General features: G+C 36.6%; 1 protein-coding gene across 4 annotated transcripts in view; it reads left to right on the forward strand.

The window, feature by feature from the left end:
• FZD6 (frizzled class receptor 6) overlaps positions 1-20,082 on the forward strand; it is a 28,531-nt gene extending 8,449 nt beyond the window's left edge. For 3 of the 4 annotated variants that reach the window (XM_053977121.1, XM_053977111.1, XM_053977103.1), the window contains 5 exons: positions 9,286-9,482; positions 12,367-13,384; positions 15,747-15,895; positions 17,128-17,556; positions 18,050-20,082. In XM_053977121.1, the coding sequence (XP_053833096.1) occupies positions 9,286-9,482; positions 12,367-13,384; positions 15,747-15,895; positions 17,128-17,556; positions 18,050-18,206 (1,950 nt within the window). In that variant the 3' untranslated portion in view covers positions 18,207-20,082. Of the gene's footprint in view, positions 1-7,892; positions 7,951-9,285; positions 9,483-12,366; positions 13,385-15,746; positions 15,896-17,127; positions 17,557-18,049 lie in introns of those variants that run through there. The other variant, XM_053977128.1, reaches the window with a different exon arrangement.
• Positions 20,083-23,923: the final 3,841 nt, after the last annotated feature.

Here is a 23,923-nt window from a genome sequence, read left to right on the forward strand (position 1 = left end):
TTTCACATGAGCTAATGCTCTTGCAAGGAAGGTACAAGGTGCACCATTCTAAGAATCCAGTTGGGTGGGGGATCTCGCTGGGGATTATACGCAGAGCTACAAACAGAACATTAAATGTCAAAGGCTAACATGGCCCACAAATCATAATGTGACAGCAAGAAAGAAAAGGTGGCCTTGAGATTTTAGAGCAGGAGAAATAGGGAGGATAATAAGGAGAATGTCACCAAGATGTGCACTGTGGGCTAACAATAAAGAAACAGTGTCTAATACAGGCATTCAAAACTGGGGAGTGTCTCAAAGTATGACCAACTGGAAATAGTGAAAGCAGAAGACAGAGGTAATGATTGCAGATGCTGAGGTAGATGACTGCATCTTCATGGGCTTCAACTTGGTCAAATGACTTGTGCATGCCTGACTGACATCTCCTACATCATAACAAAGTTGGATTTTCTAAGACTACTAAAGTTTTCATTTAAGACTGCTTAAAAATGCATGAAGTAGGCAAGAAAGAAATGGTGCAGGTTTACTGCTCTGGTAACTTGGGTGGTGCTGTTATGCTGAAGTGTATCTGTGTACTCACAGAGAGAGGGGGAAGCATAAATCTGGATGACTTTTGGAACCAGAGCAGTAATGACTTGTGCTGGAATTTCTTAGAAATGGGAGGCTTTTTTAAAGTAAGACTGTCTATCAACATTATTACAGGTAATCCTTTACATTGAATGCAGCACAAAAAGTTTAGCAATAAATCCACGTACTCCTGTAACACAATACTCCTGTGGCAAATAAAAGGAGAATTTAAGATTTGAGATTCTTATGCTACCACAGTCCAGATGTAATGAGGCTCTGTCTAGACTTCAGACGTCTGAGGGCCTACAGTAAACCTTCCTTCAGTTAACTTATAGTCTGTCTTTTATGCTGTCTAGTTTACACAAAAGCTAAACCAGATACAATGTATAACTGAAAATCTCAGTAAAAATAGATCAGTTCTGTAATACTTGGGAAAAATCTCTCATGTTTGTTAAGGACTGTAAATTGCAGAGGCTGGAATATCTATAATTTAGGTCAAGCTATAATTTAGGTTAGAACAAAAAAATGCAGTGGGTTTTGGTCATAAGCTGTTTTGAAAAGTATTTGAAATACTTGTACTTTAGTTTGCTTCAGGTAGTGAGATGTAATATTCCTGTTTATATTGTTTGTAATCTTTGCTATAGTTAAAAAATATAGGTATATATGTATTTTTATACATAGAAAAAAAAAATCTGTTGCTAGATCCCTGCATGTGCTGTTCTTTTGACTTGGACTTGGTCCTAGTGAGTCCCTTCCAACTCAGAATATCTTGCGGCTCTGTATAGTTAATACAAAACCATTCAGAGTGTATAAAAGTAAAAAAGCAGAATTGTCTGCTTTATCCTTCTGTGTCTGTGCCCATTTATAGTGTCAATGACAACCTTACGGCCAAGGTGTGATATTGAAGTAGTTTTTTGGAGTTTGTTTTACCTTTTTTTTGAAAGTGTATGAGTGCCTTGCTGTCCTGTTGACCTTTGAAAACATTCCCCAATGTGCTTTATCCTTACCTTGACAGGAGTTTTTGATTAATATTCCCATAACCTTTGAATAGCTAATATGAAAGTTCAAACCAGAATATATATGCAGACACATAGATGTATATATATATATATATATATATATATGTATGTATGTACATTGCATGTGTTGGGGGAATGATGGTGAAGAGTTTGCAGACAGACTCATTCTTGTTGCAGATACATTGAACATTTCACTGCTGAGCGATTTGGCTCTCTGAGCGATTGCTCAGCCCAGCATCTGAACTCTTGCCTGGATGGGTGATGAAGCTCAGTCCCGCCGAGCCTGCCCCCACGGGCACCTGGCTGCCTGCTGGCCAGTCCCTGGGCACTTCACAGCACAGGGGTTTTTAGGATCAGCTGCCATCCTTTGCCCTCTAAACACTGATCTTCAGGCACTGAGCAGCAGGCAGCTCCTGGCCTGTACAGCTATGGGAGGAGCACTGCTGGGCACAGTCCAGCTTATCAGCTACTGCACACTGGGCTGGCCCCAGGCTTTGTTCACAGCCCTTTGACAGTCTAAGTCCATTTGTTGCCTTTGCTGTTTGGTTGAAGGACAAAAATAAGCTTATATCTTTGCAAGCATCTTTCACTGCACAACAGCAACGTTTGTGCCACTGCTTGTTTACTACCCTTTTCTTTCTCTGCACCACCCCTACCCTCTACCAGCTCTTTGAACTTCAGATTTTCCTGGAGTAGGAAACTTAAACTATTGTCTTTTAAACTACAGGGGCAACCTAGTTTGTACTATGACAAAATAATTCATTCTTATCTATGTAAATGTTAAGTTGATTACATTTTAAAAATGTTTGAAAAGCTTTTAGATTAAACACAAGTTCATGTACTTTTAGTTTATTGTGGAAGCTGCAGAAAGTAATGCTGTTTTTTTTAAAAGCAGCTTATTAAACAAGAAATCAAATTCATATATGTTTGATGGTTTTCTTTTTACTTCTGTCAAATCAAGATGCACTAATAATGCATATTAAACGTACAAGTGTTCAGGTTTATAATATATATATTATATACATTTATAACTAAAATATAAATGGTGTCTTTTAGTCCTGAAAAACTTTCGTTGGTTTACCCATGCAATTTTAACTGAATTGAGAAAATACAGATTACAGCTGATATTTGCTGCTGGCAGCAGTAGTTGATTATTACCCACAGCTCAGGTAGAGACATGGTGTATGTGGGCCCTCAAATGAGCTCATACCATGTTCCTTGCTGGTTTAAAGGATGGTTGACATTGCACTAATGTTTCTGGGCATTCCCGTGTTCCTGTTTTGCAGTTCTGCTGTTAAGTAGCAGCTTTTAGCAGGCATGTAGCAACAAGACACTGACACTTAAACTGCCTCAGCTTCCTGCAAAATCCTTACATACCAAATTAAATGTATTTAACTTGCCTTTGATCTAAATTCATCAATGTAACTTCCAATGGGAAAAACCTTGTCTTTTCTCAACCTTGCTTTGAATCTATTGAACTTGTAAATGTCATCCTTCATTTAGTTTCATGTGTTGGGATACTTATTTATCATGACTTAGTTAATTGTGCATGAACTAGAAGTCAGAGGATCTTGGCAACTGATTCACTATGGCCATCAGCAAATTGCTGCCCTTGCCAGCCTGTCTAGGAATTGCATGAAGGCATTAATCTCTTTGGGTGTGATGCTAATCTTGTTTGCATCCAGTAGAGAATAACTCCATTGTAACAATAGTGTAGGATTAAATCAGCCGTGCCATATTTGCTCCACTGTTTTTAATTGAAACAGATTATCATTGTAAAAGTGGCTAAAGATACTGTGAAGATTGTTAGTGTAGCTCTGTGACTATTAAGAGTAATTACTGTCTCCTCTTCTGAGATACTTTATGTGCACTGTGATTGACAGTGGCTGCATTTCCTGACTATCACGTCTGAAAACTTACATGTTTATAAATAGATTTCGTTTAGGGTTTGAGGCTATACTTCAATTCTCTAGTGACTGGATAGTAGGTTTGTTTGTATGGTACTGTAAATTATTAACAATTAATTTTTAATTATTAATCACTAAGGTACCCTGCAAGAAGCAAGGGAGTTGGTGATCCTTCTGGGTCCGTTCCAATTTGAGATATTCTGTGACTAATTATTCATTATTTAGGTAGGTGCTATTTCCTGTAAAGCAGATACATAGTTACATGAATAGCAATGTGTATCTTTAATATGGGTAGGAATCTGAGGTACAGAGTGTAGTACAACTGTAGAAATACAGATTAAAGCTTGCCTTTGCTTCAGTGACTGAAATACAGAGTTCTGTAAGCAACAAGGTTGTAGTGTTGTTTCTTTAATCACAAGATATGTATCAAAGAGGTGACATGGCTTAACACTGAGACGGTGTCTCAGTCGTTGTTCAACTCAGTTAACCTCAGTGTTAACTAGATTAATAAAACCAAATGCTTTCACATGGTAGGTAGAACCCAGTGGGTTAGGAGAACAGGTTGTTACTGTCTTAGACATCTGACTCCAGTGGCTGAATAAAGTCTCAAGTCCTCTGTGCCTCTCAGCAATTCAAAGTATTTCCTGTCTCTTACAGTAAAGGTTTGCCATAGATGATTGTAACAAAGACCTTGATATTTCAGTCCACCATTTTCTATATTATGAAAGTGTCTCTGTGAGGCTAATCAGCAGAGTACAGGAGAGTGTTTTCACTTACTTGTTTTGGCATATATTGGTTATCACATATCAGAACCCCAGAGACTGATCATCTCTAGTAATGCATCTCTCTAGGATCAGACTGAGGTGAGGTACAACAGAGCATTTGAAATGTCTGCATGGAATAATGAACTTGTTTCTCTTGTGTCTTGGAGTTGTAAGCCTGCTAAGCACAAAACAGAGAAGCATGGCAAGCACAGGATCCATATATAGTTCTAGGTTGCAATTTACTTGTTGGCAAAGCACATTTAAGAACATGTTTGTACTTAGACATTTTTCTGTGTTTTGTACCATTTGTTTTCACTTGTCTCTGTTATGTTACTGTTTGTAGAACCACACCATAACTGAATTTCTGAGGTTGCTTGTCTTTGCTGCTGGAGAAAATATAACATATACACACCTTGTAAGGAATCTAGGACTTAATGAGGTGTTCATGTTTGTTAGTGGAAAGTTTGCATCCTACAGTCCTTTGTTCTTCACTGATAGTGCTTGAGGCAGTGCCCCTCTTGCTGGTACAGGCTATGTTATCGTTGACTTTACAGCTGCTATTAGTTTGTTGGTTTGGGTTTTTTTTTGTGGTGTTGTTTTTTTTAAGGATCGTTATTGTATTCTAGTTTGCCTTATAGTTACTGAGTTTTGTTTCCCATTGTCAAGAAGATGAGAATTTATATTTTAGAACTTACATTGGCTGTGTGAGGCTCCCTTTCTGTTTTTCCAAGAGTGTGGTTTCACTCTATTTTTAACATTCTTATCACCCAGTATGCAGATTTTCATCTCTTCTTCATATGACAGGACAGTGGTTGCTAATGCTTGAAATGCCAAGTACCTTGGTTTCCTGGAAGAGTGTATTTTGTTTGTTTGTGCCACATGCAGACCCTGAACTTCCTGAAGAGAGGAGGATTATGGTATAAGATTGTGCATTTAATCCCAGACTTGCATGCTTAGGACACCAGCGTGTGCATGCAACTTACCCAGCTGACCACGTGGGTAAAATGTGGTTCGTGGCTGGGACATCCATGGCTCAGATAAAGTGCCCTTGAAGGAACTGAAATCTCTTACTGACAGTGAATTTATGATCTTGGCTTTACTTTTTGCTTTCAGACTATGAAGCTGGAGCAAATACTTTGGTTTTGGTAAGATTTTGCTTTTATGGTCATCAGAAAATACAGATATACTATTTTCTATGAGCAGACTTTTCCATTTTGGCTAGCTGGAAGTGAAGCCCGCATTTAAAGATACCTCATTGTTAGCAGAGTTCCAGGCACAATTTGCTAATATTTCTGATGTTCTTAAATGGTAAAAGTAGGCAGTTGCTGAAAATACACCTGTATTTTACAAATCCCATTTGTATGTGCTTGAGGCAAAGTTTTACATTTTATAGAGGTTTTTTTTTTTGGTTGAGAAAATAATTGGCTGTAAAATCTATTAGAGTTTTTTGAGGGACTCCATACTTCTGTTGAAAGGGACAATTCAGATGGTATATTATACATCAGTTTCCAAAAACATGGTCACAGCCTGTATTTTTTTTAAGAAACTCTGCTGGTAACCCATTGGAGACTTTGTTTTCCAATGCCTGCCTAAAGAACAAGAAGAAAAATAGGTATAAATAAATAGATAAATGTTTTTTTCCCAATAAGACATATTAAATCTTGAGCTGATAGTTTCATGCTATACCAAATGAATGACTAGAGTGGTTCTCTTTAGTTCTGGTACTGAAACCTCTGATAACAAACTAATTCATAAATGGATTGAGAAGAGGGATAGGTACTAAATTTCCTGAGAAAACAAAGTGGGATGAAAGAATTGTAGAGAGATCATGTGCTAGAAGCAACTGGACAATAAAATGGTAGGTGTGATTTAGGGTAGGGAAATGCAGAGTAATAAGTTTGGGGGAAAATAACCCCCAGAGTAATAAATATGGGGGAAGAGTAACACCCACTCTCTGTACAAGTGGGTGGGCACAGTTTTTTACCAGTTACTGTCACTCAGAAAGTCTCTGGAAATGTGATGTCAGTCTTCAAATTTAGTCAAGGCAAATTGAAGGCAAAATATATTATGAAAGGAGCAGAAATCAAAATTTAAAGCATTACTATACTAATATATAAATATAATATAAAAATTATAGCAGGAAGACAAAATGACATGGAAAAAGTATAGTGCAATCTGCTACCTGTTTGTCAAAACACATTAGGCTGCAAAACCAGGAGTTACAATAAACAGGTAAAATGCAGTATTTTCTCACCAATGTCTGCTTAAATTATGCAGGACAACTTACTGCTGTAGTATTTTACAAAGGGTTTAAACTTATATGATTGAAAAAGGGATAAGATGCATTTTAGGAAGAAAGGTTTGTCACTGTCTTCTCAACACAGTGGTTGTGTTACAATGTGCAGCTTGTTTCCTAAACCCTTGATAGCAGGAACATGGAAGAGATGTCAGCTTCTCTTATTACAGCCCCCTTGCTACCAGCACGGTGAGGTGTCCAGCTGAATGGTCTGACTTGGGAGGTCAGCTTGTGTTTTCAGAACATCAAACTTGTTGCTCTTGTGCTCATACTTTCAGGTGTCAGAAGGTAAATATTTTTAGCAAGCTGAAAGAAATAAAAGAAATTGTGTAAAAACAGTTACTCTTGGCAGCCAAGTCCTTAGAATACTACTCTGATGACATTATAGGCTAAATGTAGCATTCTTCCTAAAAATTTGCATTTTTCAATTTATCTGTTAGGGTGGTTTTGCATTTAAATAAGATATGCTCTTTAAACAAGTGTTTAAACAATGACAACATGCTTTAGTAAAACTCTTGTAAACATTTTATTTTTGCTTGTCGTTTGTTATCTGCCTCTAATATACAATATCATTACACATATTGTGATTCTTGTGCTATTTTAGCTTTTTGGTAGCTTCATATGACAGAAACTCTAACAGAGTGGTAGAGGTTGGTTTTATGTCCTGACTTTCTTCTTCCTTTCTTCTTCTTTATGCTCATTTTCTGTATCAAAGGAGCAGGCTTAAAATATGTAACCTTATTATCTGTATTGGAAAATGCTATTTAAAAATTGTCGAGTTGCTTATAAAAATAGTTGGTAAAATATCTCTGTAGGTAAACTCAGTTTCATTGATATGAATACTGAGATTTAAAAAAATCTTTACTTTTCTAGATAAGATTTATGAAAAAGTTTTTGGCTGGTAGTCCAAAACTTGCTCTAGAGAATTAATTTTACTTTTTATTGAATGAGATGAACTGTGGGTGACAAAAAGGAAGAATTCAGAATAATCAAGACAAATTCTGCAAGACAATGTCAAAAATAATTTCTGTAACAATTGAATATGACTACCCAGGCTTTTTTGTTTATCCTGAGTTCTGGAAGGAACAGAGCAAATAAATTTAACAATTGAGAAGAGAAGAAGCATCATAATTATGCAAAGAGAATTTAATTCATGTAAAGTAAACTTCTGACTACTTTTTTCATCTGAAGCTGTGCAGCCTTTAGGAAATAATCCAATTTATAGAACTGGAACACAGAATAGCAGAACTGCATTTCTGTCCTTGTTACAAAATACTCAAATCTTGGGTTCCAACCAAGGCAGCTCAAGAGGAGACATTCAAAGAAGGGATCAAAGTAATGTGTGCCTGTTGTAATGGCATGTGCAGATGCAGCACACAGCTGGAGTGCTCTGAAGGGTACTGCCAACATTTTTTTGGTTTATCATAAAGCACTTGTATGTTATTCTTGCTCTGCCTTATCTCCTTCCTTCCTCCCCACACATTCCTGTATTTATTACCAAGGTCCTTTAAGGACTTGTAGATATTCCATTTTGTAAGGGAAGTTTATTTAGCAATGTCTTTTCTTTTAAACTGCATGTTCAGCAGTAAGACTTGCTTCTTGGGTAAGGACATGTAGATACATAGATAGATATGAGATACTTAAAAGCTGAAAAAAGTAAGGATACTGTTCTGGACTCAGAATCTTATCTTTCCTTTTACAGCCATTGGTTGAATACTTGAGAGACATAGATATTGATGGCAAATATTTAATAAGAATTTTATTTAATTAAAAATATTACTAAAAGCTTGGCCTACTTTGAAAATTGCGTGCACTGTCCCTGTTTATCATCACACATAACATTTGCACACATGGTAGTATTTTGGGCAAAATAATTTGCCCTAACAATAAAACTGAGAAAGTGTAGAACAGAAAGGCTGGGTTTTTTTTTTATTTAAAAGTCTGAGTGTGAATAAGCAATTGAATGCATTGAGCAGAAAAAGTTAAACTTTGTTCTATGAATTCTCTAGTAAGAGCAGTCATCAGTTACTCACTGCGTGGCACTTGGTAATCCAGGCAAAGGAATTCTCAATAATGTTGAGAGAGATTTGAAATGAGATGTTCAAAAATGGGAAATAATGTTTGGACCTCATTAACAAAAAAAAATTAAAAATCCCCAAATTTCTTTAATGTGAGAGATGGGTACATCACACCATTTAGGACTGAAAATATAATCTAACAGGAACTACAGGAACAGACACACCTAAGAAAACCCCAGGGCATTTGTTTAGAAGCTGACTGGTGTACAAAGAAACTCAATGTTTTACTTCATTTTTAAATATCTTGGGTATTCATAAAACCTTTCAGATTTCTAATGTTGTCAGATAGGAAAAATGAGGTTTGGATAGCCAGAGGTTGCCAAGATCCTGGGACAAGGGCTGGGCTGGAAGTGCCAATGGAGCCTCTTGCCACTCAGGCCAGCGGGTTTTGCTTTTTCAGAATTGCTAAACAAACAAACAAACAAACAAACAAACTGCTGTGTCTTTTCAAACCTACATAGGATTAAATGCAAGCCCTAGTGATGAAAGTTAATTTTGATGCTTTGAATTATCTTTTAACTGCTGAACAAACAAACTGCTGTATCTTTTCAAACCTACATAGGATTAAATGCAAACCCTAGTGATGAAAGTTAATTTTGATGCTTTGAATTATCTTTTAAAAATTGCTAACCAAAGCCTTTTTCTTCCCCGTAGCCTTTCCTTATTCTTATGAATCTTCACTGTTCACCAGACGTCCACACATTTCTGTGCAGAGCCTTTGTCCCAGCCTGCCTAGATCAGATTCGCGTGATTCCCCCGTGTCGAAGCCTCTGTGAGAAAGTGTATTCTGACTGTAAGCAGTTGATGGACACTTTTGGAATTGCATGGCCTGAAGAGCTGGAATGTGCCAGGTATTTTTCATGCTGACAGGTGGTGGGAGTGGTATTTTCATGTTTGACCCAGACTGAGTTGAAAATCTGAGGCAGAATGTTAAATATCACCTCACAGTAACTGCCTTAGTATGCTGACTAAGTGCTTATGCACAGGACCATTTCTTTATTAAAATATTTTTGTTATTCAAATGATCACCTGCATTTTCTGCCTGACACTTTTTTGCAACAAAGTTCTGCAGCAGTTCCTTTCAATAATCAGATCCCTGAAAGAGGTAGCTTTTTTTACTATGCATTTCTAAAAGTTTACGATATTATATGTTACAGCATAGATTTTGCTTTGGCTTCTGATCTCTAAATTAGGGATGATCATGCTTACTTTATTAGGGATTTTAGAAGTAACTGCTCATAAGAAATATAGAATATTCTGTATTCAGAATATAACAGATCCAGAACATTAAATAGTAGAAACCTTATCTTGCTCCTAACTGCTTAAATGTGCCAAACTACTCTTGTGTTGCTTTACCTGCACTGCCTGCTAAAACTCTATTTTTTGAAATGTCACCTTCTCCTCAAAGGTGTTCACGTCTGTTTTAGATAGAGGACAGTTAATACTTCACTTGGGGAAAAGATGTCTGCATATTTTAAATGGAAACCACTGGAAGCACTCCAGAGCAATCTTTTTGAGATTATGACCTCCAACTGTGGATATTTATAAATTATTAAGGCCAGTTTTTTTTTTTTTTTTGTTTGTTAACACACATCAGGTCAAGAGGTACAGGAAAGGAGCAGAGACTGGAAACTCAATTTTTCTACCCTACATGCAGTTGCTAATCTGTGATGGGGCTGAGGGAGAGCTGGGACAGTAGTTCTGTGGATGACTTCTGGTAGGAATCAGTACTGGAGTCAATGTGACAAGTGGCATTAATGCCATTTCCCATAGTTCTGTAGAAAAACAGAAGTTTGTGGAGTTTTAAGACAAGAAGGCTTAAATTTCTCCCATCTTTTATGGGGTTCTATGTAACAATAGTGCCCCTCAGCCAGCAGATATCTTCAAGGATTGTTTTGAAAAAGTAGGACAATTATAAGTAAATCCAATTATTCAATATATGTTTAAAATGACATTTTAAATCAAATTATGGTTTTTTTGTAGGATTTAGTGCAGCTTTAAATTATTTTATTACTGTTAGCATTTACTGAAAATGAACCTTTCCAGTTCATATGTGAAGAGATATCTCCTTGGTAGCCAATACAGAAAAGTCCATGTCCGTGTTCTGAGAAGTCCAGGATGTTCTTAGAGCAGCAGAGATCCAACTGCTGCAGCCCATGGAAGAGGAGCTGGTGTGAGCATGGGCAGTAACTGGAATACTGAGGTTCACACTTCTGTATTCTTACAGATGAACTTGAAGGTGATTAAGACAATGAGAGAATGAAATTCACTCTTGTTTCCACATGTACTGCTCTAGCCTGTGGTTAATGAGAGAATCTGCCATAGAATCAGTTTCCTTAACAATTAGTCTGGATTTAATTGGACAGCATGATAGTGCAGTAAAACAAAGAACTAAAGGAGTTTTTAGCTGGAGCTGAGCTTGGATACTGAATTGAGAGACTCTTGTAATAGTGTTTGACAAAGAATGTCGAGGTAACAGAATTTTACTTTAAAAGCTAGAATGCAAAACTTGTTTCTTTTAATGTACACTTAAACTTGGAATGCATGTGACCATAAATCCCATTTTGAGTAAGTGCTTACTTGCTTGAGTTATATAATCTTGTTTGAAGATACATCCAGCACTGCTAATATGGTATTATCCATATAAAAAATCACATCTTGTGTCCAGTTAAACCCTGGAGCAATTGAGTCTTGAGCAGTTTTTAAATTAACATCACAGAGCTAGAAATTTGCTAAAATACTAAAAATCTTGACAGTGCTTGCATTTTCTATTTAGGTTTTTTTTCCCAGTTAGGTTGTTTATTGTTGGTAATGAAGTAGCAGTACAACAGAAAAAATTCTAATAATCATGTACTAGTCATCAAGTATGATGTCAGTCCTCTTCCTTAATTGGAAGCTTGTATTTTCACAAGATTTTTTGCTGTCACAAAGAGTCTGTTATCAAAAATTAAAAAAAAATACTGTAAATATTTTATGTAAGTATGTAAAGGTTTAGTATAATTTTAAAGTGTATAATGATTGCAATTTGAGTAGTGTTTCATAAACTATAAAACAACAGCTGGAGAGCAACAGTTAAATAACTGCGATTGAAATCTTCTGAAGTGAAGACAGTTGAAGTTTGTTTTTTGTAATGTCATCTGATTTTTGTTCATATAATTTCACATTTGCATCATCTATAAAATTTAACAGTGCTTAGGATTAGATTTTTCTCATATTTCTAAGAAGTGATTCCGATGCCTTATCAAGGCTGACCTAGAACAGAGGTTGATGGAGTTAAAGAATAAAGTAGGTATTTATTAGAAGGCCTCAGTGGATACACCTTGGGTGGACAGCACAAGAGCCCAGCCAGGGCTACACTTAAGAAGAACCCAAAATGGTCACAAAATGTATGACTGGTCATGAGGTCTCTCACTTTTATAAGTTCTGGTCCATTTGCATATTGGAGTTAATTGTCCAATTATAGTTTTAGGTTATGAAGTCCCATCCTTCTTGTTTTTCTCTCTTCAGTCCACATTGTTTATGCTCTTGGGTCTGAAATTTGCTTCCAAGCTAGGAAAGGAATTGTTTTTGTCTAGCTGTTCTGTGAAGAGAGCTTACCATCCCTTAATATGAAGCTCAGAGCTACACACTAAAGCAGTACAGAGCCTGAAAAATATAAAAGCTAAAATCTAAGGCATCAATTCTAGTTAACAATGAGGGCTATTGAGATATTTCCTCTTCTCTTTACTTATTCAGATTAATCAATTGTGATGAGACTGCTCCTGCCACTGCTGCTGTAACCACAAACGTACATGGAACTCAGAAGACCCCAAGCCAAATCCGAAGGGATTATGGATTCTGGTGTCCCCGACACCTACACACTACCAATGGACAAGGCTACAAGTTTCTAGGAATTGATCAGTGTGCACCCCCATGTCCCAATATGTATTTCAAAAATTATGAATTGGATGTGGCAAAAAGTTTTATTGGAATAGTTTCAATCTTTTGTCTTTGTGCTACGCTTTTCACATTCCTAACTTTTCTGATTGATGTTAAAAGATTTAGATACCCAGAGAGACCAATCATATATTATTCTGTCTGTTACAGCATAGTCTCTCTAATGTACTTTATTGGATTTTTACTTGGGAACAGAACTGCCTGTAATGAAGCAGATGATAAGTTAGAAATTGGTGAAACGGTTGTTCTTGGCTCCCAAAACAAAGCCTGTACTGTCCTTTTCATGGTTTTGTACTTTTTCACTATGGCAGGAACTATATGGTGGGTGATTTTGACAATCACTTGGTTCCTTGCAGCAGGAAGAAAATGGAGCTGTGAAGCTATTGCACAAAAGGCCATGTGGTTCCATGCAGTTGCCTGGGGAATACCTGGTTTTCTAACCATTATGCTCCTTGCAATGAACAAAGTCGAAGGGGACAATATCAGTGGAGTTTGTTTTGTGGGTCTCTATGACCTGGACGCCTCTCTGTACTTCGTGCTTTTGCCGCTGTGCCTTTGTGTCTTTTTCGGTCTGTCTCTCCTTTTAGCCGGCATCATTTCTCTCAACCACGTGCGGCAGGTCATTCAGCACGATGGCAGGAACCAGGAGAAGCTCAAGAAGTTCATGATCCGAATTGGAGTTTTTAGTGGTTTGTACTTGGTGCCACTTGTAGCACTTCTCGGATGTTACGTTTATGAACTGGTGAACCGGAAAATCTGGGAAACTACTTGGGTGTTTGACCACTGTGACCAGTACCATATTCCTTGCCCTTATCAGGTAAGTAATGTTTTCTTTTATAAATAATACTGTAAAGTTAATTAGCAAAAACCCTTATGCATATCTACCATGCAATGAGTAAATTATTTTCATGTTAAGTAATCAGTTCAAAAACATGGAGTGATTAGTTCCTCTTTAAGTCAAAAACAATGGAATATTACTGTTGCTTTGAAAATTTTAATCTAATTGGTAGCATTCAGCAGTTAAATTCCAACTTGCAGCTCTAACAGAATATATAGCATTTTTATGGTCTTTGAACTTCATGTTACAAATTGTGATAGAGGAGGGTTGTTCTTTATGATACTTGTTTCTAAAAGTGTTTGCTTAGTACTTTGGTACCAAGCTCAGTATCAAAGTATGTAAGTTGAATTTCCATCAATTTCAGTTGAAGCTGAAATAATGATTCTTAAAAATTTAGACTAAATTGGATTTTAAATGCTGCTTATAACCACAGATTTAGAATCACTTTTTTCTTCTTTTTTTCTTTAAAGTGTAGAAGTATAAACCACTTGAAATTACAGAACAAATTTCCCATATATTTTTTGCCACAATAGCTGTCGTTTGCAGGCTGATTTTCAGAACTGCAAAGAATTCTTTATTAAAAAACCAACAGCAAAAAGAAAAAAAAAGCAAAACTGGAAAAACTCAAAATTGTGGAGGTGGTTGTGTTTAACAGTTGCCTCCTAAAATCCAACTTCTTTGGAAAGACTTTTAGATTAAATCTGCCCATGTTTAGGGAATTAAATCTGCTGCAGTTACAGGGAGTTTTATGTACTTTTAAGTATTGTTTATTTCCGTTTAAGAACAAATATATAAGAAGACAACATCACTAAGAAATGCAAGTGTCTTGTGTCATCTTTCATTGCATTACGCTTCCCATCTATGTTTTTGCTGCAATAGACTATCATTAAAAATGAGGAATTATGGAATGATCAGGATTGACCTTTTTTCATTCTTAAACATCATTTAGTATCCTCTGGATTGAAGTGTAGGCTGAGAGAAGCACAGCTCACAGACAACTTGGTTATTTTGGCTTCCAATACTGTTTCTTAACAAGTATTTTTTTACTTCAGTGGGTTTTATTCTGAGCTCTGTATAAACCTAAATGGTTCAGAATATACAAGTCTGAAAACAAGACTTTTATGCTTTAAAAATAATCAATAAATTTGTTTTGTAGTGTTTAAATGTAACACCATGGCATAACAACACAGAGCGTGTATTTTTAGCCTTTATTTAACCCATTGGGAGGAAGAAATATCAACATTAAATATTACTCAAAGATCTGCTTTATGAGATCTGTCCCTATGATGGACAGTGTGGAATAGCTCAAAGTGGTGTGCTTGGCCTTGGCTTACCTGAGCTGACTTTGGTTACATTTTCCAGATGAAAACCAAATAAAAACAAACTGAAGCAGCTAATGTTACCTGGCTAACAAAAATAGTGACTTTCATAGATGGATGTGGCAGATAAGACAAGTGGCATAAATTAAATTTGCAGCATGAGAGCTGAAGATAATGATCTCTCTGAAATTTGCAGCATGAGAGCTGAAGATAATGATTTAACTGAGTTAAATGTCTCAGCTCCTATGATACAGCTCTGCAAATAGGTGGATTAATTTTGCAATAAACAGAAAGCTACTGTGTAGTTCCCTGCAGCTCCTTGAAGATGCTGTCTAATCAGATTAACTCCCAACTAATCCTTCCAGTACCTAAAGGGAGCCTACAAGAAAGAGGAAGAGAGACTTTTTACGAGGGCATGTAGTGACAGGACAAGGGGGAATAGCTTTGAACTGAAAAGAGAGTTAAGTTTAGATTAGGAAGATATTAGGAAGAAATCCTTTGCTTTGAAGGTGGAGAGGCACTGGAATGGGTTTGCCAGAGAAGTTGTGGATGCCTCATCCCTGAAGTGTTCTAGGCCAGGCTGGATGGGGCTTTGATCAACCTGGTGTAGTGGGAGGTGTCCCTGCCTGTAGCAGCTGGGGTGAAGTTGATGATCTTTAAGGTGCCTTCCAACCCAAACCATTCTGTGTTTCTGTGATCCACTTGCTGTTTCTTTTAAGTTGAAGGGATAAATCTTTCACAGTTATCTCTGGAGAATATTTTTGCTAATACTATTACTCCCAAAGTTACCTTTCCTTTCAATTTAAAAGAAAAACAATTCCTTCTGACAGATTTCTCGTGTGTATATTCAGCTGAACCACATCTGACTTGTCTGTACATGTCTGATGTTTGTCCACAATACAAGCCTCAACAAAGAGCAACAGTCATAAGGAGAAATTCTCTCATTTAAGAAATTTGTATGTTTTCTTCATTTAAAAAAATAAATCAATGAGTATATTTTCTTCTTTGCATTTATCTTCTAGGCAAAGGCACTAGCAAGACCAGAAATATTTTTGTTTCTGATGAAATATTTGCTAACTTTAATTGTTGGCATATCTCCAGTGTTCTGGGTAGGAAGTAAAAAGACCTGTTCCGAATGGGCCAATTTCTTCAACAGAAACCGCAAAAGAGAGTAAGAAATTTTTTTTCTCTGTTTTTTAAAGTGTATACCTAAATTTGGCTTTCAACGTGTTTTTTTTTATATATAGCTCAGGTAATCAAAATGTTGTCCCCAGACTATAAATGCTGCTGTGGAAATCAGAATTCCATTGGAATCTGGGGAAGTTTTAAATGCACAGTGACTTTTTAACAATAGTCTTAGGAAGACAGAAAATATTTTCCTCTGCTGATTTCTCTTCTGTAGAGCAGAAGGTGTGTTGCTGTGTTTAGCATTGGCTAATACATCTCTGGTTCACAGTCTAAAGAGGAAAGATAATTTCAACCATCGGTTTAGTTTTTTCATGTGTTGTGACCACTTCATTCGACACAGTACTTAGCACTATGTTTACTGTCATGCAATAATAATATTCTCTTTTTTCCTCTGCCAGGCTTGTCTTATTTTAAAATTAATATTCATTGAACCCTCCTTCCTATTGCTTTTATTGTGTTAATCTAGTGTTCCTTTTTTTTTATTAAACAGAAGAATTCAGTTTAATTACCTAATTTGAGCAAATGGGTACCTATGAATTTAAACAGCTTATAAGTTTTGTCTCCATTTCTTGTAGTTGTCGTTTTTTTCAATTCTTTTTTATGACTTGATTATTTCTTTTTAGATTATCTGTTACTTATAAATGATATTGTGGTTTTAGATCATTTTGTTACTTTGGATTTCCCAAGGCAGTAGTCTCTAAGCTCTTTTTATTTTACATCTACATTTCTCAATGGTGAATTTATAGCTTCCTTTCCCTCTCCCCTCTTTTTCCATTTCCTGTATAATTTTTTTCTTGTGTTTCAGATGTTAATTGCTTTCAGCTACAAGGATTTAAAAATAATGGAGTCATTTTTACAATGCTTATATTTTTTCATTTGGAGGAGGTTGACTCTATATAAAGTTGGTAATGCAGCTGCTTATGAGCTAATTCTTCTTTTCTCTCTAGTATATCATTAATTCACTGTAGTCATTGGACCAGTTTGCAGAAGTAAGAAATGTAGAAATCTGCTTTATTTATTTGTTCCACAGACAGTTACTTTGGAGCCACTATGATTTTTCCTCCTCTTTTCACATACAATTTTTTCCCTGTTCATTAACATCCAGCTCGGATTGCATCACTGGTTGCTGTTCTTTCAAGGTTTTGTGTACTACTCTTTATTATATGAGCTAAGGTTATCCTCTTTGTTCAGTGATGTGCTTGTACTCTCTTCCAGTCCAATCAGTGAGAGTCGTAGAGTGCTGCAAGAATCGTGCGAATTTTTCTTGAGGCACAATTCCAAAGTTAAACATAAAAAGAAGCACTACAAGTCAACTTCACACAGACTGAAAGTCATTTCAAAGTCAATGGGGACCAGTACAGGTGGCACAACAAATCATGGAACTTCTGCAGTAGCAATCACTAATCATGATTACTTGAGCCAAGAAACTGTGGCAGAAATTAAAAGCTCTCCAGAGACATCTGAGAAGGAGATGGAGGCAGATGGAGCATCTGCCCAAAGAGCGGAGGAAGGTGAAAACAGTGGAGATCAGATGTTACCCAGTGCTAAAGTGACCGTGGATCAGCTGGAAAGGAGAAACAAAGCAGACAGCACCTGCCATATGAGTACTTTGGCTGAGAGTATTAAGAGAGTAGGTGAAGGAAGGTAAGGCTCCTGAACTTGGTATTTTCTTTGTTTCTACATATTACCACTGGTTTTGTTAGTGTTCTGTTTCTTCTCTCTGAGGAATCAGGGTACTCTCAGGATGCAGCTGACGCTCAGTAGCTGTCAAGAGAACTTGCAGGCTGTGGTCATGTATGTTTAGCATATGGACTATCTTGTATTTTTGTAGGATTCTTCTTTTTCTTTTAAGCATTGTGTGCTGGAGCTTCAGCTTGTAGGATATTCTTGCCTTGCTGAACAGTGACCCTCAAGAAACCTGTGTCTGCACTGCAATCACTTTGAGAGGTGATGGGTCTGAAAAAGAACAATGGTGACTGTAGGCTTGGGAAAGCGTACAGAACTGTACTGCATTCTTTTGAAAGAATACAGCTGAATATATATTATGATTTCACTACTCTTTTTTTTTTTCCAGTGTAATGTAAATTAAACTGTGCTTAAAATTTACTGTCTGTGTTTTATTTTTCATTACTTACAGAATAACTCCTAAAAATGATTTTAGTGAATCTCCTTCACTACAAAGGAGCTGTTCCCAAATACCTGATGTCTCACAGTCACCTTCTGTATCACTGCTTGTCTACTCAGCTTCAGATATCAGAAGAGAGTTGGATTCAGGAAACAGTTCTAATCCTTGAAAGATTGAAAATGAATATGAACATTTGCATTGTATAAAACTGAAAGACTGAAAATTTGTATGAACATTTGCATTGTATAAAACTGACATGAATTCTTTGTTACACTGGAAATAACGGATATTCTGTGCCTTATTAAAAACACATATATCCTGCTTTGCACTTAAAAAATGTATGTTTAGTTGTGGGGACAGCTAGCAATAATGTACTGTATTTAATCCTGTCCAGGACTAATGGAAATTGAAGTTCTGTAGGACATGGCAATAATGTAAGAAAAAGATGAGAGACAAATATTATTCCTTATATAAAGAACACTTTGTAATGAATTGCATTAAAATAATGCTTCGAAAGCACTGTTACTTCTCAAGGTATAAAATTCTGTCTGCCTCTTCAATATTTTTCAAAACTTGTTATTTTTTTTCTCTTTTTTACTATCTCTTAAACAACAGTATCACTTTAATAGGTGATGCACAAATTTATAAAAACTCTATAAATTGTGCATTATGCTGTACCAATTATAGCACTGGTTTATGGTAGCTTGTACACTGAATATGAAAGGGAATCTGAAATTATAGCAGTTTATTTTGTACATAAAAATGAATTCTGTAAATAAGTGAATGCATAAGGTCAATCTTTAGAACTACTGTTTTGTATGTATTGTACAAACTTGAGAAAGTTCCCGTGATTCCCTTAGGGTGTTGCTGAAGCCAGCAGTTGGTGATCAGCCAACATGACACAGTTCTGGGAAAAGCAGGTTGGACCTTTATCCATAGCATGCACTGATATTTAGGGTGAGACGGGTCCTGCCGCAGGGATGATGCTGAAGGTGCAGCACTGTCTCAGAAAAATGCCTCTTGGAGCCTCTCCTGACATGGTGTTCCAGGGCATGGTGCCAAAGGGAACACCTCAGACTCCTGGGCTTAGTGGGCACAGCCTGATGTGCAGGCTTTGGGCTTTTGTCCTGGGCTGCAGCGACAGCTCGTCTTGTGCTGTTTCTATGTGAGTAACTTCATTAAAAAAAAAATGCTATAAAGAAATGTCTCGCAGATATAACTGCTGCAAATAACTGGTGAGTTATTAATGTGCAGGCTTCTTTAACAATCTCTTTACTCAGAAGACAGCCTTAGTGCTTTTCCTCCAAAGCCTAATTTTCTACAAAACCTAATTTTCTATTATGCTACAGCAATATATTTTCTCTAAATCAAAAAGGCCTTAATACATATAGCCTTTTTAATGCTAGGTGGTTCTCAGGAGCAAGTACTGCTGATGTGGATAACAATTTCATTGTCTGACTTCATTTGAGTCAAGATTTTTTTAAGAGCCAATGGGATTTATTACTTGACATAATTTAGAGACAGATTTTGCTATTTTCTAAACCTGAATGTCAGTGCATTTTGTAAAACTGTCCAGCATCTTGCATTTGACCACTAATGAGAATATGTCTCAATGTTATGGTGTTGTGCAGAGAATTTACTGTGAGTTGAGGCAGCATTCACGGTGATGCATTGAACAATGAAAATTGCATGGTTCAAAGGACATGTAACTGCTGGAACAACAGGAACTACAGTTCTGATAAACCAAAGTTATTTGTTTTATCCATCATGCATTAAAAATGAAATTTCTTTACCTTTTTATTACAGTACCTGCATTTTAGTATTTGTAATTTAATGCCTTCAATGGGATATGCTCTTTCTTTTAGAATTTTCCCATTAAAAGTACACAGAATTCTTGCTACTGAGTGGACAGTAAGAAATATATGAAAAACCTCCTGTGAAAAGGTGCACTAAATACCCTTCATTTTTCTAGTTCTTTATACACCTGTTCAGTAGTTTTGTTATTACTGTATTTGTTAGTAATAAAATATGCTGTTGTATAGTAAGAGCTTCTGAGTGGATATTTCTCAGTAACTAGATGTGGCATATTTGTTGCTGTACCCACTACTGTATTATTTTTGCACCTAAAACACAAGTATTTTTTTTGTAGGGCTGTGTGAGTTAGTAAGGATTGCAATGTTTTTGTTTCTCCTGTGTGAGAAACTGAGAACAATGCTGGGAATTGTTCACATGAACAGACTTATGAAGGAGTGAGGAACTTGAGCTAGTTCTTTCATCCTCATATTTACAACATTTTTTCTTTCATGACCTCCAAAGGCCTCCTTTAGATTATGTAGAATGTGTATTTCCAGACTGCTCATGCTGCCACCTTCTTAAAATAATGATTTTTAATTTTTTAGTGTTAAACCCCCTTTTAGGAAGTTCTGAAAAAAATTGCTTTTGTGGTAACTGCTCTACAAAAGATAAATGCAAAGTAATTTTGAAGTTATAGCAAAAAAAATAGATAAATTATATATTAAAAATAGATAAATTATCAAAGAAATGTGAACTACAAAGCAATAATCAAAACACTGACTGGCAGTGAAACGCATCAGTGGTAGATTGAGACTGTAGCACATTGTGTGTTCTAGGGCAGCTGCACCAGAAAAATCAGACTCAGAATTCCCAGGGTGATCCTTGCAGGCAAGGAGGCTGTGACCTCTCTGGGTGCTTTAATTGCTAAGTACCCAAGCAGTGAATGGGAAGTTGAAGTGCTGTTTGAATGCTCACATCAGTGATGAGGAGAAGGAAACAGAGAAAAGGGGCACAGAGATGAGTCAGGGCCTGGAAGACTGACTGGCTTATGGTGAGGGGCAGTGCAGAATCTCATAAGCAGCTTCTCTAACAAAAGGTATTTATTTGTTTGCTTTCCTCTTGTAATCTGAATGAAGTTAAACCATTCATGTTCAAAGGGTGTTTCTGAACCTGTGAGAATAACTTCTCCCTGGGAAGAAGGGAGCTGATCTCCATCAGCTGAAGTTGTTTAATGGAGGCTGGCAATCTTCTGGAAGATGTGCTGTAAATCCAGCTATTTACATTGATACAGCCATTCTAATCTTGTTTGGTGCCACTGTTTGCAAGAAACTAGACTATAGGATACTGACAGCTTCTCCAAAACTGGAATTATGTGTGCCAAATAGTCTTTCTCTGAATGAAGATGTCATAAATCAGTTCAAATTATGCATTGCACTGAGTTTTCAGGTTGCATAGAAAATTTTCAAAGGACAAGAAAAATTTAGCATATCAAATAATATTTGATTTGTGAAATAAACAGCACCTGAAATTGCCAATGTGGTACTTTTATGGTACATGTTGTTTATACTGTATCTTACTGCTGTATTTTGTGAAATGTATTTAGTGAAAACTAGGGTAGACTTTACCTAGACTGTAAATCTATGCACATAGTTGAAAAATTAAGTCAAAGTTTGAAAATAAAATAATATTTGTAGCATTTAAAATATGCTATTACCAGAGAAGGAAAAAAAAAACCAACAAAAAACCTGCAGTATTTAAGACCTGTTTAAATCCTTCTGTTTTTTTAAAGTAAAAATCCCAACAATTCAGCGATGGAGCACTAACAAGCTGAAGTATCACACTATTTTCTTTGACAATTGTTCAGCTGATTTACAGAGAACTGTAGCTCCTTTTTCCTTACAGGATACAGAATATATTTGGTTTAAACTGTCAAATCCAGTTGAAATTCAGAAGCAAAATATAAAAAAAAATTAATATGAAAAGTTGAACTTCTTTAATAAAAATTAGTTTAGCATTCTGCAAAACACTGAAAAATGCAGTAGCTGAAGTTTTGCTGTGAAGTTTGACCACCCAGTCTCAACGTGCTGTTTCAGAAGGCTGCACATCAAAGGACAGATTCTGCATCCTTCCCTTCACACTGGCCACTTGTTGGATCAGTCTTTGAAGGCATCTGGCTGCTCTCTGCCTGCGTTCACTGGTAAAGCTCACTGCCGGTATTAACCAGTGGTATTTGCAGTAATTGGGATGGCTGGCACCAAAGGTATTTCAGAGTCTCATGAGTATAGATGTTATTTCCTGCACATTACCTTTTTTTTGCACTTATTCTTTCATGCCTTTACACTTATCATACTTGTATTTTTTAATGGACTGGAGTTTAATTAAAGCAACTTATACCATGCATTCATGAGCTTTCTGCTTTGTATACCTAGAAGTGGAGCTCAGAATGTATTTCTGATTTACATCTATGAAATCCACTTCTGTTTATTAACTGGATTTTACTTCCTATTAAAAAGCACTTGAGATTAAAAGTATAATAAAAGATTAAAAACATGCCAGGACATTTATATCTGAGCTCTTTGTTAATGTTTATTCCCTGCATTTTAAACTTTGATCACTGAAACAAAATGTGAAATAAAATTTTGCTTTCTTTCAGGTTTTACTAGTCAAAATAAAGTAATGGCCAGTGAGCTCTTTAAACAATGATCTATCTTCATTAAATGGGTCAGAGCTGGTTTCTTAGCACAGACAGGAGCTGGAGAGGGGAGTAGTTCCTGCTGTTTGGAAGAAAGCACTTTTTGTGGAAGGGCAGTGCTGAACAGGCACTTAGTGCTGGGCAGAGGTGATGTGGAGGGACACTGACCTCCCTCCCAGAGAGCACACTCAGGTACAGCAGGGTAGTTATGAGAGAACATTGGGTATTTAAAGAGGAAAGGTATTTTAGGACTCATTTTTGCCGTGCAAGGTGAAGAGAAACAGCAATAAGACATTTTGTTGCCATTGAGTAGGTTTGTCAGAGGTGAGGGGAGGATGATTAGACATGGCCACCAAAGGGGTCTTAATGGGAAAAAGGATGTTCCATGTTGGTTGTGTATGAAGGACTAAGAAGAGAATGTGTGTCCCAGTTTATCTTCCTGATGTTCTACCTTACCACATGAAACTAGATCACAAGAAATTAATAGTAAATTTTTAGTTATTAGTTGAAGGCTTAAGCTATCTGGGAAGCATTCCCTCCAGACCCAATTCTAATAGTATCATACCTACCATCCAAGAGTGCAGGTAAGTCTTGAATGACCGAAGATGGAGGCTTTCAGGAAGCTGAAGCAGTTGAGTTCACTAGGTTTGAGTCACTGGTGTTGCCCACTGGACACAGTCCTATCTGGGACTTGTTCTTCTCCTTCCAGATTCCTACAGGCATGGCTGTGATCCAGACTTCCAAGTAAAGAACAAGTGGATGCACTGCAGGGATAAATAATCTAGACACATGAATCTGTGAAATGTGGAGACATGGCATTGATAGGTGTGTAGGTGTGATGTGCCAGAGGGTGGATGAGATGCAAATGTATTGGGCTGGCTCACCATGCAAATTAATTTATTTTTCCTAAAATTATTCTTAAATTATTTCTTAAAATTTTAGTAGGCCAGATTATCCTTAGAAAGACACCTAAAGATGCTGATAGCTGTGATGAGGTTCTCTATGGAGAGAAATGGACAGGCACCAAACCAGCAGGAAAAGCCAAGAAAGCGCATGCACACACACACAAACACACACACACACACAAAAGAAAAAGGAGGAATTTGCCTTTTAAATTAATATTACTTCAACAGCATTTTTAGGGCACACACCCTGAAAGTTCCTCTACTTGACAATGGGAAATTCTGAACTCATAAATAAGATCTGTAAACAACCAAGAGGTGCTGTAATTACAGCAAAGTTACAAGGACAGAAGCAAGGAAACCAACACTAAGTTATGCCTCACAAAAGAATAGTTAGATGAGCACCTGCTGAAAAAATGTAACTTAAAGAAGGGCTCAAAATTACATTTTTCTTCACAGGAACCTGGTGAGTCTTTTGCTATTCTGGCCAAACACAAT

Source organism: Vidua macroura, chromosome 1, assembly GCF_024509145.1.
Source record: "Vidua macroura isolate BioBank_ID:100142 chromosome 1, ASM2450914v1, whole genome shotgun sequence".
In the NCBI taxonomy this organism is placed as follows: Eukaryota; Metazoa; Chordata; class Aves; order Passeriformes; family Viduidae; genus Vidua; species Vidua macroura.